We start from the raw sequence: 17,504 nt of genomic DNA, 5'->3' as shown, positions 1-17,504 counted from the left end.
CCTTGTACATACCATATGTTACCTTGGACACGAAATGGATGCATAAAACCAAAAGTTAAACTGTGAGTTTGTTACGCTGTGCTGCTGCGTTGCTGTGAACTCTTGTGTTCTAAATGCAGTGGTTCTCAACCTGTAGGTTGGGGCCCATTCGTGGGCAGGGAGGATATTGGGCCCCCAAATATTTGGCAAAAACATATAATATTAAAATAATTATTCTTTCTAACGTTGGAAAAAATGACTTTTCATTGTGATACCGATGAATAGGAATGTAAGTATGCTACGTTAGTTCCAAGCCGGACACACAATCGATTGTTTGATCATTAAACCACCAATTGAGTGGGCCCTGATCCACTAAAGGTTGAGAAACACTGGTCTAATGGAATGTAAACTGTAACATTAAAGACACAGGACAGCAGATTATGTTAAATGATGTGAAAAAAAAGAAAACACGTACCTATGTCATCATTTGGCATTCTCATAAACAATAAATATGTTATATACATTTTGGAAATGGGTGTTTGAACAGCTAAATCTGCCCCGCCCCCCAACGTTCAATTGAGCGGTTTTGTGATTTCAGGAGTGGAAGAAGGTCCAGCCTTGCATTAATGGTAGTATCCTTCCATTAATGCAAGGATACTTAAATCATGAAAATACTGTACATTTGATTTGAATGACAATTCATTTAACCCATTAAGACCGGGAATGCATCTGTGTAACCACTTAAACCATTATTTTATACTTTGGCTTTTCTAAACCCAAGCTGAGTGCCGCTCTATGTATATAGATCTGCAATTTTTGAAAAATCATTCAAACATTTGTGCAAATCTTTGAATATATAGATTTTTAAAGCAAACATGTTTTACTCAGATCTTTGCTTCTGGGGATTCTACAAATGTCTTCTAAATTCTTATTTTTTTTTACTTATGTTGCTATATCAGTGGTTATCAGACTTTTTTCATGTCAAGGACCCCCAAAATGATATGTATCAAATATGTTGTTCCAGGGACCCCCAAAAGCAAATATTTGTTAAAAATGTATATATATTCAAAGATTTGCACACATTTTCACGATTTATTTTTTCAAAAATAGCAGATCTACAAGCTCGTAGCGCGGCACTCGGTGCCGCGCTACGAGCTTGTAGATCTGCTATTTTTGAATAGCCAAAGAAATGTAAACATGACACACAGATGCGTTCCCGGTCTGGAGTGGGGGGGAACAACCTTTTATTTTATGCTTTTTCTCTTGTCTCCTTCTTTTCTCTTTCTTCGGACTGCGCCCGGGCCAGTGTAATAACTGGATGGGGGGGGGGGGGGGCACTACAGATCCCGAACCTATAAACCAATTTATGGAATTTTCATTCCATAAATTGATGGGTTTGTCTTTTTTTTGATAAAATAATAATGCTAACTGTAAAAACATTAAACCTGTAACTCAATAGTGCTTTGTCCCAAACTAGACGCATAAATGTATTGAGAATGACACATGTAGCGCTCAGGTGCTGCAGAGTAAAGCAGTGGTTCTCAAACTTTTTCGTGCCAAGGACCCCCAAATTGATATATATTTGGCAGCGGACCCCCATCTGGAAATGTGTTGTGCCAGGGACCCCCAGAGGAGAAGATTCATGTTAAAGAAATTCAAAATTATTATTATTACATTATAAGTTTCCAAACATTTTCGGTATTATTCAAAAATCTTCAAAAATAGCAGATCTACAAGCTCGCAGCGCTTGTAGATCTGCTCTTTTTGAATAGCCAACATATAAATGGATAAAGTTGGTCAAAACGATTGTGATGCTACATTGACTGCTTTTGCCGGCGACCCCCTGGAACCACCTCAAGGACCCCTGGGGGTCCCCGGACCCCACTTTGAGAACCAATGGCGTAAAGTACCGGTCCACCACTGTGGAGTGTAGGAGTTTGAATCGGTGCAACGATTGGTCGTGTTCGGGGGAGGGAAGCGGGAGGAGTGGGACAGAGGCCCTACGTCCTCCAATATACAACAGCAGTGGAAACACATCATAGAAATGTGTGGGGAGGGTTGATTAAAAAATAATTGACCGCTCAAACATTTTAAAGGAGAAATGAATGTCACGCTTTTCAAGATGGTAGGTGAAATTAACAGGAGAGCAGCACACAAGCATTGTGTATGGTTGGACATTCACAGAGATTGTATATAGATTGTTTAGTTGGTCATATTTCACAGTCATGGTCACATTATGATTACAACCAATGAAACTGACTCATCACCTAATAAAGATGCTTCATTGACAGTAAGCACTTACTATCCTCATTGCAGTTGATTCTGTGTTAACGTGCCTTGCTCATGAGCAGAGTGAATGGTGACTGTGTGGAAAGTTAAAGACACCTTCCAGGCGCATCGCCAGTTGGTTGGTAGTTTGAATCTCTGGACCAATTGGTAACATTTCAAAAGGGAAAGTGAAAAAAGTAATTTCTCTAAACTACAGTGAGGGCGCGCTAATGACATGTCCCGACTGGTCAGCTCCCAGTACAACAGTAACAGACTGTGGTTGTACTGGTCACAGACTGTGGTTGTACTGGTCAGCTCCCAGTACAACAGTAACAAACTGTGTGGTTGTACTGGTCAGCTCCCAGTACAACAGTAACAGACTGTGGTTGTACTGGTCAGCTCCCAGTACAACAGTAACAGACTGTGGTTGTACTGGTCAGCTCCCAGTACAACAGTAACAGACTGTGTGGTTGTACTGGTCAGCTCCCAGTACAACAGTAACAGACTGTGGTTGTACTGGTCAGCTCCCAGTATGAATGTAAAGCAGGCCTGTGCTGTAAAGTAGCATTCATGCTCAGTTAATTTCCCCTGGATAATGAACAGAAGTAAAGTTATAATGAAGAGGAAAGCAGTTCCATGATGGACAGAAGAGTGAACAAAATAAGGCATTTAGAGCATGGACGTTCATCAGGAGGTCCGGGACTCCCAAGGGGGTCCTCAGGGTTGCGACAGGGGGTGCCTTAATGTTTGTGTCAAAGGAGCATTTTTTTAAGTTTTATTTTTCAAAACTTTATATACATTAACATGAATACAATATATTATCAAACAAACAAACAAACACATTAACATGAATACAATATTATTATCAGACATAAAAACAAACAAACAAAAAACATTAAATGTACACAACACTGATGTTTACATCATCACTTGTAGACAACCCAGAGTCACTTAAAATAAAAACTAAATCTCTCAACAGGGGTCAACAGACATTAATGAGACAATCAGTTAAATATGGTGATCTAGCTTTAACACCCTCTTAAAAATACACATCGTTTTCTGAATTGAATACAGCATTAAAACAAAGCACAGGCCATACAGTAGTTAGAAGGACGCAAGGCTGTCGGCAATCACAAAGTAGGGAGAACAACAGCGGTGGGAGATGTGTGAGGGATAAGATGGGTGGAAACATGACAGAGTGAATACAAAATCTCCCTTCTCACCCATCACAGTGCATCCACGGCAATGCTCCCGCCTAATGTACCTCAAAGACCAACAAACCTCCGCTCGAAACCTCCGCAATACCAACACCAACGTTCTCCACACTCCCCTAGGATCAAGCTCCGCACCATGGGCGACCGGGCCTTCTGCTCGGCTGCTCCCCGCCTGTGGAATGCCCTCCCTATCCACCTGAGAGCACTATAGACTGCTGATGAAGTTTTTTCGATTGTTGGGTGTTTTATGCCTTTGCTGTTTTTAAGCCAATCTTTTGTTTTATCCTGTCAGACTCGATTTGAGACAAATGTAAAGTGCATTACAAATAAAATGTATTATTAACAAATAAAATGTATTATTATCAAAAAATATTATTATTATTAGTAGTATTATTGTTATTAGTGTTCCCGAGAAGGTTGATCTTATATGGTTAAAAGAGGTTCTGAAACTAGTCCTTTTACGCTTCAGAGGTCATAGTTGAGAGGTCAGGGGTCAGTGTTTAAGCGTGCTCCTGAGGCAGGCTGTTGTAGCATCCCTCGGGGACGGTCTTCAGGATGTCCTCCAGGTTGGCGATGTCCCGCAGGATGCTGTCAATGTCCACGTTGAGAGCAGCCAATCGGCTCCTCTGGCCCGCCTCCTCCTCCTCCATTTCCTGTAGGCGGGGCTTCAGCTGCCCAATGACTTGGCTGCGGGCGTCGCCCAGCGTGTTCTCCAGCTCCGTGAGGCGAGCTTCATCCACGCTGCCTGGCTGACCTGAGAACAGTTATATTATACTGTTAAATACACTGTTAAAGCTTAATCTACACTGCCTGGCTGACCTGAGAACAGTTAGTCACATAGTCTCGCGTGGCCAGACTGTTGCCTCCCACAATTTTCAAATGTTTCCGGTCATACAGTCTGTGACTCGGAAGCTCTGATCTTGATTAAAATATAAAGCGGATGCGAAGCCTCCACCCCACTTCCGTTTCGTCTTTACAGTTGCGCAAATTTATCCTAAAGAATATCAAAGTCATCTAAGCATACAGCTTGCTGCTTAGCAGAAATGGAAATTAAAATATAAAATATAAAGATATTTGAAAATATATTTTCGTGAACAGAAGTGCCAGCTTCCTCTCTCGGATTTCGGGAGGTGTAGTTCCAGACTCTATGGAGCATCGGTTCTCAAACTCTGGGTCGTGGGGTTGCGGGAAGGTGCCGGTGGGGTCGCGCATTGGCAACCAAAAAAATATGATTACATTTTCATCAAGAAACGGTTGAAAAAAAATAATAAAGTGAGGTTGTCGCGACCAAAATGAAAAGGACGGCCACCACACTCCTGATACACACACACACACACACACACACACACACACACACACACACACACACACACACACACACACACACACCCCCACACACACACACACACACACACACACACACACACACACACACACACACACACACACAGCTGACAGCTCCGCCTCCAACACCGACCGAGAACAAGGAGCGGCACAAGAAAGACAACACACACATTCACACAAGGCAAGCCCTTGCATGCAGAGGCTGAGGCACACAAACAGATTTTAACTGTTCATAAACGATTTACTAAGGACTTATGTTCAATATGAGCGGGTGGTGCAAATACATGGACCACAGGTCCATTTAGTTCCATCTGTACCCTTAAATTTTGATCGTGATCACACAATGTAACATTACCAACTTAAGTGAGGCGATAATTCTCACAGACAGACAACCAGACCAGTTACCAACAGCTACCGCGATAGAGAAAAACGCCACGGTCGGTGGGGTCGGCCAAAAGAAATAACTCCTAATATGGGGTTGTGGTATAAAAAAGTTTGAGAACCCCTGCTATAGAGCCTTCGGAGATAGTGGAATAGTTGTCTGGCTACGCGAGGCTATTAATCACATGACCACAGAGATAAGGTGTACAGAATTGCGTGAGGTTTGGACAAAATCTGTTGGAGTAATATAACAAAAAATGTCTTTTGAAAAAATCGGCCTCATGGTGGTGCTACAGTATAACACGCCGATGTGAGGTTCTGCTCTGGCCTGCAGGGAGTGTGTGTGCACAGTTTCACGCCGATCGGTCCAGCGGTGACAGAGATTAGCTGCTCACAGACACACAGACGGAGGGACAGGGGCGAAAACATAGTCTCCGGCCGTCCGGGCTGGCGGAGAAAATAAAAAGACAGACGGACAGTCAGTCTTACCGATCACACTGAGCAGGTTGTTGACGGCTTGCAGAGTTGTGCTCACCGCCTCTCTGGTGTCTCTGGCCTGGGTGTGTGATCCACTGGCAGCCAGGGAGGCCTGCACACACACGCGCACACGCGCACACACACACACACACACACACACACACACACACACACACACACACACACACACACGCGCACACACACACACACACACACACACACACACACACACACACATTGTTTTATACATAGAACGGAGCATTCAAAAGTATTCTCTATAGACATACGCGTAAAGATACATACATGTAGAGATCTACATTCTGTGTATGCATACTGTATACGTGTGTGTGTGTGTGTGTGTGTGTGTGTGTGTGTGTGTGTGTGTGTGTGTGTGTGTGTGTGTGTGTGTGTGTGTGTGTGTGTGTGTGTGTGTGAGACAGACAGACAAACAGACATATTTTATCATCACACCTCCTCAGCCTCTTGTCTCTGGGTCTCAGCATCATTCAGTTCTACAGTCAGTTTCTCATCAGCAGCCTCCGCCTCTCTCAGAATCGCCTGCACTTCCAGGTTCAGTATGGTGGCGTCATTCGCCAGGTCATCATGAGGGGGCAGCGACGCACACATTCCCTGAGGGAAAAAACAAACAAACAAAACACAAAAAAAAAATCAGCTTTAAGTTTCCATGACAACCAGCTGGTTCAACATTCCTGAGCATTTACTTTTACGCTCATGAATGGACCGTATCATCATCATCATCATCATCATTATCAATCATCATCTCATTGTTTTCAGTGGTGTAAAGTAACTAAGTACATTTACTTAAGTACTGTACTTAAGCACAATTTTGAGGTATTTGTACTTTACTCGAGTATCTCCAATTTCCAATACTTTTACTTCTACTCCACTACACCTCAGAGGAAAAAAATTTACTTTTACTCCATTACAATTATTTGAAAACTTTAGTTACTAGTTACTTTGTAGATAGATATAAATGATTACATTATAAAACATACATTAACCACTTTAGCCCTATTTTATACATAGGCTATTTGAAAATAGCAGATCTACAAGCTCACAACGCGTCGCGAGCCTGTAGATCTGCTATTTTCAGTGCAGCTGATGGTGAGTGGCGGTCACACCTCCAGCGTGGTGGTGAGGGTCCGCAGGCGGTCCTGGGTCCCCTGAGCGTCCAGGAAGTGTTCCGACACGGCGTTGAGGATGGACAGGGTCCGTGTGTTGCTGGCCACCGCCTGCTGCACCGTCCTGTTGATGGCGGGGAGTCTGTTGATGGCCTCGTCCGCCTCCGCACTGCGCACACCCATGTTCTCATCAAACCCTGAAACACACACAGAAGAGAAACAGACAGGTGGTCAGAAAGACAGACAAGACAAGACAGACAGACAGACAGACAGACAGACAGACAGACAGACAGACAGACAGACAGACAGACAGACAGACAGACAGACAGACAGACAGGCAGGCAGGCAGGCAGGCAGGCAGGCAGACGAGCAGGCAGGCAGGCAGGCAGGCAGGCAGGCAGACAGACAGACAGACAGACAGACAGACAGACAGACAGACAAGACGGTGATACATGTCTTTAGTGTGATGGTTGTAGTGCAATGGTTCTCACAAAAGTTCTGGGGTCCAGAAGTTGTCAAGGACCCCCAAAATTATATGTATTTGGCCGCGGACCCCCATCTCAAAATACTTAGTTCCAGGGACCCCCACAGAAATACAATAATATCTGGTAATATTATTGTAACTTGTTTTCAAATAATTGTTGTGGAGTGAAAGTATAATATTTGCCTCTGAGATGTAGTGGAGTAGAAGTAAAAGTATAGACAATTGGAAATACTCCAGTAAAGTAAAAGTACCTCAAAATTGTACTTCAGTACAGTACTTGAGTAAATGTACTTAGTTACTTTACACCACTGAGTATGGTACAGTATGTAGAAAGTGTAACAGAACACAAGAAGGCGCCCACCTCTCCATTGAACTCAATGGATGGGGGCCGCCATGTTGGGTTCTGATGCGCTATTACAGTACTTTCAATGGTGTGAGGCCACATTGTCTTTATGTTACCTCTCAGGGTGTTCAGGGTCCTGATGACATCGTTGTGTTTAACATTGATGATCTTCAGAGCAGCGTCTGTCTCTGCCTTGGCAGCATTGACTCTGGCCAGGTTCCTCTCATAGCCCTGGAGATATGAATGAATTACTGTATTATAACATTATGTTAATGTTGATTTTACAGTATATTATACAGTGAATTGAAAGTACTGTAGGCTATGTCAAGGTAAGCCACTCTGCATTGGGTTGTGTACAATGCAGCCGCTATGGGTTTTCTCCCCAATAGTATAACTCCAGAAAGAAAGAAAGACAGAAAGAAAGAAAGAAAGAAAGAAAGAAAGAAAGAAAGAAAGCCAGCAAGAAAGCAAGCAAGAAAGAAAGAAAGAACCAAAGGAACAAAGAAATAATAAGTGAGTTAACAAATGAACTAATCAGTCAATTAATTAATGAAGTAGCGAATTAATAAATAAATGAATTAATTAGTGAATGAATCGATAAACGATAATAATAATAATAGCACAGATTTATATAGTGCAGATTTAGCAGATTAGTGCTTGTACAGTATGCTATATAAATCAAAGTATCTTTATATTTTGGAAGAAAAAAAAAAAAAAAAGATAAGTGCTAGATTAAAAATTTAAAGGGTTAAGCATGGGCTGGAGAGACAAGATTAGTGTTTAACAAATAAATAGGTGAATTGGTGAAGGAATGAATGAAGGAAGGAATAAATGGTTGATTTAATAAATGAGGGAATGAATTACAAAATGTCACCGCCAGTGTGACGTAAGCGGTGCCTCACACCCAGGTGCCAATTAGTCAGGCTGCTGCTGTGTCTCTTTCCCACTCTCTTAAATTACTGTAATTAGTTGCAGCTTTGTGTTGCAATCAGTTATTCAGTAGCTATATGCCATACTCATACATGTACGTACCTACATACATACATACATACATACATACCTACCTACCTACCTACCTACCTACCTACCTACCTACCTACCTACTGTACCTACTGTACCTACAGTACCTACCTACCTACCTACATACATACATACATACATGTGTCACAAAATGATTGAGGGACTGAATGAAAGGTCTTACTTTCAGTGCATCTTTGCCACGGTCCAGCTGATTCTCCGCCTCCTCCCTGGCCCCCTGCACGTCATCCTGGACGCTCTGAGACGCCGTGATGTTGTCGTTCACCTGCTCCCCCAGCTCCTCCACCCGAGAGAGGAGGTCCTGCACCTCCTCCTGCACGCCATAAGAATTAAGAGGGTTTATTTGTCACTTGCTAGTCGTACAGGTACAAGCAGCAGGTGTGGTGAGGTCCGCAATGGGCTTCTATGCACAGCAGCCATATTGGAAAGAAACTGGGCTCTTCCGTAATTACTTTTTTTTCCCATTAATTAGTCACCCCATGGAGACTTGAATACGTGGATATTTTTTTGTTTTCATCGCATTCCTAAGCCAATAATTTGATGACTAGCAGACCGGTAGGCAGCGGTTCCGGTAGGAGACACAAAGGAAACTATTTGTGTCTCCTGCCGGGACCGCTGCCGGTCATCAAATTATTGGCTTAGGAATGCGACATAAACAAAAAAACATCCATGAATTCAAGTCTCCATGGGGTGTAAAAAAAAAGAAGTAATTTTGGGAGTGAACTATCCCTTTAATACTCAGAGGAGGAGTGGTTCTCAAACTTTATTAATTTCCAGGAACCCTGTAACTCTGAGACTGTACAAATGGAACCAAATGGACCCTTACAGGTCCATTTGGTTCCATTTGTACACTCTCAGAGTTACACACCCGAAAGGAGCCATTTGTAACCCCCTCAAGGAACCATGAGGGTCCCTGGACCACACTTTGAGACCCACTGGTGTACCATAGTGTTTCCAGTGAGCCAACATGCACAATATTATCAGCACCCTGACTCTGTTTGACCAGAATGGAACAGAGCCTTCATTAGTATAATTGGTAATAGCTGTGAAGGAAGTTAAGGAAGAGCCACAATTTCTCTCCAATATGGCTGCTGTGCATAGAGCCTATATTGTGCAATATCAACATAACAATAATAATGCGAAAGATAATAAGTATAAAGCCTCCTGAGGAATTACTATAGCAGCAGTGGGGGGTAGCGTGGTGTGTAGATTATATAACGTGCAACTAAACAATATTACAGGAGAGGGTGTGCTTTACCATGATTTTTAGCACAACAGTGATGCGGTCAGGAACGAGGTGGTGCCAATAATCATGGTAAAGCATACCCTTGAGTAATATTGAAATAATTGAACAGTTATAATGAGAATAAAACATATCAACGTGTATTCATATTGTGGGGCATTTCGCTCTCAAAATAACAACCTTTGCCCAAATAAGGATTGATGACTGATGTCATAGTGCTGACGTTTCGTTCGGTTTGAGTCACTAGTCATCACACACTGACGTCACAACGTCGTCATCACAACCATGTAAATGCCCTTTAAAGTGAATTGTCCAACAAACAAAACGTTATTTTGCAGCTCGAGAAAGTGTCTTTCTTCTGTAAATTAGTTTTCTAGCACTCTTTGTCATTGGTGATTTTGTGTGGAAATGTTTCACTGGACGATACATCTGAAAACAGGACCAAAAAGAGCCTTCCATGTTGGTGTGGCGGTAGGAAGGGACAAGCTTTACTCCTTTGGAGGGTACGGCCCCCTGAACGACAGTGACCAGATTGATGTGTACATTTTCAACACAGTGCCTTTACGCTGGAGGAAGGTGCCCCCAGTGACAGCTGGAAGAGGAGAACGCCCCCTTGAGTTTCCCTTCAGACGCTACGGCCACACAGCTGTGCTGATAGAAGATAACGTCTACATCTGGGGAGGGTGTCCTCACTGCACCGTGCTTTATGCATTTGATGTCGACGACCACAGATGGTTCAAACCCAAGACTTCTGGGACCGTTCCAGGGGAGAGGCACAACCACTCAGCCTGTGTCTTGGGGAAGGTCATGTATGTCCATGGAGGATACACCGCGCTGACTCGACACTCTAATGATATCTCTAAGTTGGACACCACCACAATGGTCTGGTCTTTAATTAATATCAGAGGCCCTTCTCCATCTGTTTCATCAATGCACACTGCCACCATCATCGGGACAAAGATGTTTGTATTTGGGGGCTGTCCGCATCCGGACAACACCTTCAGAATGTTTGACACAGAGACCAACTGCTGGCTGAACACGCCTTCTGCACAGCTTCTTCCAAAAGAACGCTGGGGTCATTCAGCCTTTACCTACAGTACAAGGGAGAGCTGTACATATTTGGTGGCTGCATCGCCGTCCCGGTTTACTCAATCTTCAGCGATCTGTGGAAATTCAATCCAGAGACCTTCTCCTGGAAGAAGGTTGAGCCCAAGGGGAAACTTCCGTCTCAGAGCAAGATGATGTGCTGTCTCATGGTGGGAGATCATATCATCCTCCTTGGAGGACCCTCCACACCTGATGACCTGTACGTCTTAGACTTGAGTCCCAGTATGAAGACGTTATGCAAGCTAGCAGTTATTCAGTACGATCTGGAGCAGTCTGGACTCCCACACGACATCAGGTGGGAACTGGCAGCCATGACTAACTACCAACAGCAACTGAAAAATGGCATGGCCCTCGAAAACAAAAGTAGGCAAAAGTACCACAGCTATACATACACACACTTTACTTTTCTCCCTTTTCTTTTCTTGTCTTTTTTTGTTGTTGACATTTAATACTTTAATTTGACTAGTCCATACCCGGCTATGTGCGCAGCCCAACTATATGCCGATTTTTTGGGTTATGCGCTCGGTATGCATACTAGTTTAAGCTTTGGACAGGAGCGCTGGTGATTTCATCCGCGTGTGTGTGTGTGTGTGTGTGTGTGTGTGTGTGTGTGTGTGTGTGTGTGTGTGTGTGTGTGTGTGTGTGTGTGTGTGTGTGTGTGTGTGTGTGTGTGTGTGTGTGTGTGTGTGTGTGGGGGTGTGTGTGTGTGTGTGTGTGTGTGTGTGTGTGTGTGTGTGTGTGTGTGTGTGTGTGTGTGTGTGTGTGTGTGTGTGTGTGTGTGTGTGTGTGTGTGTGTGTGTACCTGCAGGTGAGCAGGGATGTTGGTCTCCAGGGTGTGTATTTGGGTCATCATGTCTCTAGCCATGTTGCTCTCATCTGCAGCCTCCACACTGACCTGAGAGGCCTGGTTCTCTAGAGCCTTCACCTGGAAGGATGTGCTGTCATACCTGAGCGCACACACACACACACACACACACACACACACACACACACACACACACACACACGCACATACATACACACACACACGCACGCACACGCACATGCACATGCACACACACACACACACACACACACACACACACACACACACAATTACACACACACACACACACACACACACACACACACATGCGCGCAAGCGCACACAGACTTATTAATATGAGTCTAGAGGAGAATATGAACTACATTGGCATGGTGACTTTTATGATTTATATATAAAAATAAAAAATGTATTATATAAATCAACAACAGATAGTATGCCATGAAAACGATGCCCCGACAACAACGTGATTCATAATTTGTATTCATAAATATGGCAAACAGCCGTTACATCTCAGTACAATACAAAACGACATTTTCTTTCTTTCCCCCTTAAAAAAATAAAGGAAAAAAGAGGAGAGGAGAGGAGAGGAGAGGAGAGGAGAGGAGAGGAGAGGAGAGGAGAGGAGAGGAGAGGATGAGAGGATGAGAGGAGAGGAGGTGAACTCACATGTTCTTCAGTTCTCCTATCAGCTGTTTGACGTGGTTCTCTCGGTTCATCAGGGTTCTGAGGAGAACCAGGCTCTGCTGGGAGTTAGACAGAGCTTCACCGGCACTCTGCTCCACCTCCTTCGCCTGCTGCTGATGTCTGCACACACACACACACACACACACACACACACACACACACACACACACACACACACACACACACACACACACACACACACACACACACACACACACACACACACAGTCAACTTCCTGTTGATTTTACTAATTGAATCTGCAGATAGTTTTAGCTACACTTACGCGTCGACGAGTTGTGTGGCTTTGTCGACCAATGAGGACAGGCCGTCTGATCCCAGCGCTGGGTCTCCCTGAGGGATGCCCTTATAGAGGAGAGAATGTATCATACATTAACCCATTGGTTCTCAAAGTGGGGTCCGGGGACCCCCAGGGGTACTTGAGGTTGAGATGGGGGTCCGCGGCCAAATACATATCATTTTGGGGGTCCTTGACATGAAAAGGTTTGCGTTTGTGTGACGCTCGGCTGTAGTGTGATCATGTAGGGCGTTAATTTACGAAAAAACACAAAAAGTTAAAATATGGAGATTGGAGGTTTCTGCCCGACAACAACGATATGGAAGTCATGGTCCTTACAGCTGATTGGATGCTGGCGCTGGCCTCCGCCAGTTTGTTCCTCATCTCCTCGATCATTGATTGGACGGTGGAGACACGCGTCCTGTACGCTTGCTGCCGCTGCTCGATGCCGTCCACAGCGTCGGCCACGCCCAGGAGGGCGTGGTCCTGAGCCAGCTGGTCCTTGCTGATGATTGACAGACGACCCTGCAGGCCCTTCTCCATTTCTATTGGATGAACAGCAGTGGTTATTATTATTATTATAATTATTATTTCAGTGGTGGAAAAAGTACTCAAATTCTTTACTTAAAGGTTTAATGACATTCACTTTTACACCACATTCAAAGTCTTTGTCCTGGTCCTTCAAAAGTGTACAAAAAGTTTTAAGTGAAAATTCAATTCCAGTGATCCATGGCAGGTGTTTTTCTCTCACATTTCTAAAGCCTTTTCAACTGCAATGAAAAAAGAAATCTTTGCCTGCGGGTCTCGCTGGTGAGGGATTTTGCCTGTCAATCATCGCCTCTGCTCCGCCCCCCCCAAAGGAAAGGATAGGGGAGGGGAGGGGCGAGGAGGAGAGTGGGCGGGATTAATCGACTGTGACCTCACTGTCGAAGGGCCAAGCTCAGATTACTTTTCAGCCTAGTTATTCAGAAAACCCCAGACCACAGAAAATCCACTGAATGTTCTAAGTTCAGGTTTTTTGGGTGTAATTGAGATCATAAAATCCCAAATAAAACATTGAAAATAAAAAAAGTGAAAATGAATGTCATGATACCTTTAAGTAAAAGTACCAATACTGCAATATAGAAATACTTTGTTACAAGTGAAAGTCCAGAATTTAGAATTTACTTGAGTAAAAGTACAAAAGTATTGGCATCAAAATGTACTTAAAGTACCAAAAGTAAAAGTACTAGAATGTTTGAAAATAGCAGATCTACAAGCTCACAGCTTGTAGATTGGTTATTTTCAAATAGCCTAGGTATAAAATAAGGCTAAAGTGGTTAATGTATGTTTCATAATATCATAATTTATATCTGAAAAGTAACTAGTAACTAAAGTTTTCAAATAATTGTAGTGGAGAAAAAGTACAATATTTGCCTCTGAGATGTAGTGGAGCAGAAGTAAAAGTATTCATTGGAAATTGGAAATACTCAAGTAAAGTACAAATACCTCAAAATTGTACTTAAGTACAGTACTTAAGTAAATGTACTTAGTTACTTTCCACCACTGTCATTATTATTATTATTATTATTATTATTATTATTATTTGGATGAGGTTTTAATAACAGCATTGGATGGTCTGAATGGAGATCTACAAGCCGATCTACAAGCTCAAAGCACGTCGCGGATAGGATGCATTGTGAGCTTGTAGATCTGCTACAGTATCTTTGGTCATGCGATGGAGCATCTCCCCGTCTCTCCAGCTCTCAGGATACCAATTTGATCCAATCAGGAGGGAGAACCTCACAAAGATCATTTATCAGCTGGTGCCCCTGTTTCAATTCTGTCTGTCCTGTTTGAGTTCCCTGTCCTGATTGGATGCAATTTGTATCCTGTATGATTAATATCACAGTATAAACCTATTTAACACTTATCTTAACAAGAATATCACATACAGCAGCACCTTGCGACGAAAACAAAAAAATATCCATGAATTCAAGTCTCCACGTGATATTTTGGGTGAACTATCCCTTTAACCAATTCAAACCGGAAACGCATCTGTGTAACCACTTTATCCATATTTTATACTTTGGCTATTCAAAAATAGCAGATATACAAGTTCATAGCGCGGCACCGAGTGCTGCGCTATGAACTTGTATATCTGCTATATTAGAACATTTGTGAAAATGTGTGCAAATCTTTGACTATATATATTTTTTAAGCGAACATTGTTTACTCAAATCTTTGCTTCTGGCTGGTCCCTGGAACAAAATATGTTGAGATGGGGGTCCCCGGCCAAATACATATAATTTTGGGGGTCCTTCACATGAAAAAAAGTTTGAGAACCACTGATATAGCAGCATAATTTAGATAGATTTAGAAGACATTTGTAAAATATATATTCAAAAATTTGCACAAAGCTCATAGCGAGTACAATGAGTTTGTAGATCTGCTATTTTTGAATAGCCAAAGAAATCTAAAATGACAGTGACGCGTTCCCGGACTGAATGGGTTAAGGTTAGTGTAGACGTACATTTAAAGTATAAACTAAGCTTGAGTGCTGCTTGTGAAGCAGAACGTGGTGACTTGCCTGCCAGTGAGTCAGCGTTCTCCTGCAGCCGTGTGATGGTGTGCTCGGCCTCTCTGAGGGTTTGCTCCACCTGGGCGCTGATGCCAGGCCGCCTGCCTCCCTCTCCTCCACCCGACAGCATTTTCTCCAACTCCTGGAGCTTCTCGCCGTATTCCTCCACCTGGCGGACACACCCCCACATACATCTATATTCGAAATGTCCAACGTATTTCAAGTCATACTGTGTAACCTTTTCAATTAAAAAAACTAATAATACAAGAGATTAACAAACAGTGTCAAATGCGGGGCTGTGGCCTCATGCATATCTCTGCTGTCGGGCAGAAACCAGCTAACTCCAAAATGTTCATTTTTCAGGAAATGGCTAAGGCAAAACAAAAAGTGGAGTTAGGAGGTTTTGTTCATCATTGATAAGAACAGCTGAATGGACCTCCAAGCTCACATTGAGGTTGGAGGTCAAAAGGGGGTGGAGCCTGGAGTCAGCAAAACCAGCTAACTCCGGTGGACTTCGCTGGTTTAGCAGAACATTTGAGGATCCAATGGAGTTAGCTGGTTTTGTCAGAAGCGCTTTTTAATACTTTTAATTGGTTCAATATTTTTTTTACCAACACACAGACGTAAAGGGTGTTCAATGGCCCTGATTTATGGGGGAAAAAATGCATAAGCGTCAAAATGGAGTTAGCTGGTTTCTGCCCGAGAGCAACGATATCAAACTGGGGTGTTTGGGGGGGGCTGCGACACGTAGTGAGCTTGTAGATCTGCTATTTTCAGCAAAGACGTTTGGTGTAGAGGGAAAAAAGAGCAGACCAAGTACAGAGCCCAAGGTCAGGTTCACTAAGTATTGAGGGTTGAAGTGGTTTAAATGTCAGTGCTGTCAAGCAAGTCTATGAAGCTATCTATGAAATCTATGAAAAAGTTTAATCCGCAACACAATTTGATACAATATGTAGTGGGGGTCCCTGCTTCACCTCTCTCTCTCAGAAAAGGGATCCTTGCCCTGAACATTTCTGCGAAAACCCCTGGTTTAGGGCGTAAGGTTTAGGGTCAGTATTACCTTGGTGTTGATGGGGTCAAAACAAGCAGGACAGGAGGAGCGTTGACATCTGAGACCTTCATAACCTTCTCTGCACTCACACTGGCCTCTGTCACTGCACTGCACGGACACACTGCCCTGGACCGAACACTTACACACTGTAACACACACACATACAACACTGTTAAAAATGTATTAGTGCAAAAATATAACAATTCAAGAGGACAGCAATTTGCTGAATTTGATGGGAAACCAAATGTGGTGTAACGCACGTGCCGGTAAACTAAACGACTCATTTTGGAGTGAATTTCCTTGCTAAGCAACAGTATAAACTGGGATGCCAGAAAAAAACTGACGAAAAAGAGGTTGCTGGCAAGGGTTTTGGAATTTTGGAAATTTCCATTTCTGCTTAGAATCAAGCTATATATTATGCTTAGATGATTTTGATTTCTATTAGGATAAATTTGCGTGACTGTAAAGACGAAACGGAAGTGGGGAGGAGGCTTCACATCCGCTTTATATTTTAATCATGATCAGAGCTTCCGAGTCCCAGACTGTATGACCGGAAACATTTGAACATTGTGGGAGGCAACAGTCTGGCCATGCGAGACTACAGCTAACCTTAATGTTTAAATTCTTATTTTGTTTTATTCGATTGCATTTTTATGCAGACGTTTTATAGGTGCATCTATAGACGAATCCACAGACACGCTGCCTGTAGGCAGCCATAGCTGCGGTGTCCACACCGCGACACCGCGACACCTCAGGTGGCTTTGTGTAGCATAGTGGTTCTACAAGAAAGTCAGTGCTTTCTTCATGTGGATTAATATTATAATGAATGCATTCTGTAAATGCATTATGAAAGCAGTACAGCAATATATTTATACAAAAAATACAAAATAAACAAAAATAAACGTACTTGTACTTTTGAATACTTAAAGGGATATTTCACTTTCAAAAAAACTTTTGGTGATTTGATCATCTACTCAAGCCTTTGGGAGCCCCTCAGACAGTTTTTAAGTTGCTCGATTCAGTATTTAGATATTTGATATTCATTTTATCAGACACGCCCCCTTCCT

At 43.0% G+C, this 17,504-nt stretch overlaps 2 protein-coding genes across 4 annotated transcripts in view; both read right to left on the bottom strand.

Annotated features, from left to right (window-relative positions):
* lamc1 (laminin, gamma 1) overlaps window positions 1–17,504 on the bottom strand; it is a 327,165-nt gene that overhangs the window by 222,543 nt on the left and 87,118 nt on the right. The gene's annotated exons all lie outside the window — the stretch shown is intronic.
* lamc2 (laminin, gamma 2) overlaps window positions 3,018–17,504 on the bottom strand; it is a 25,025-nt gene continuing 10,538 nt past the window's right edge. For all 3 annotated transcript variants that reach the window (XM_080439580.1, XM_080439582.1, XM_080439581.1), the window contains exons 11-22: window positions 16,447–16,583; window positions 15,396–15,555; window positions 13,166–13,371; window positions 12,815–12,894; window positions 12,513–12,650; window positions 11,823–11,967; window positions 8,834–8,983; window positions 7,749–7,863; window positions 6,806–7,002; window positions 6,135–6,293; window positions 5,676–5,775; window positions 3,018–4,215 (exon numbers count right to left, since the gene is read on the bottom strand). In XM_080439580.1, the coding sequence (XP_080295706.1) occupies window positions 3,962–4,215; window positions 5,676–5,775; window positions 6,135–6,293; window positions 6,806–7,002; window positions 7,749–7,863; window positions 8,834–8,983; window positions 11,823–11,967; window positions 12,513–12,650; window positions 12,815–12,894; window positions 13,166–13,371; window positions 15,396–15,555; window positions 16,447–16,583 (1,841 nt within the window). In that variant the 3' untranslated portion in view covers window positions 3,018–3,961. The remainder of the gene's footprint in view (window positions 4,216–5,675; window positions 5,776–6,134; window positions 6,294–6,805; window positions 7,003–7,748; window positions 7,864–8,833; window positions 8,984–11,822; window positions 11,968–12,512; window positions 12,651–12,814; window positions 12,895–13,165; window positions 13,372–15,395; window positions 15,556–16,446; window positions 16,584–17,504) is intronic.

Source organism: Gymnoscopelus braueri (genome assembly GCF_963280865.1).
Source record: "Gymnoscopelus braueri genome assembly, chromosome: 10".
In the NCBI taxonomy this organism is placed as follows: Eukaryota; Metazoa; Chordata; class Actinopteri; order Myctophiformes; family Myctophidae; genus Gymnoscopelus; species Gymnoscopelus braueri.
Note: the sequence above shows the minus strand (reverse complement) of the source record. Positions and strands in the feature narration are given on the sequence as shown.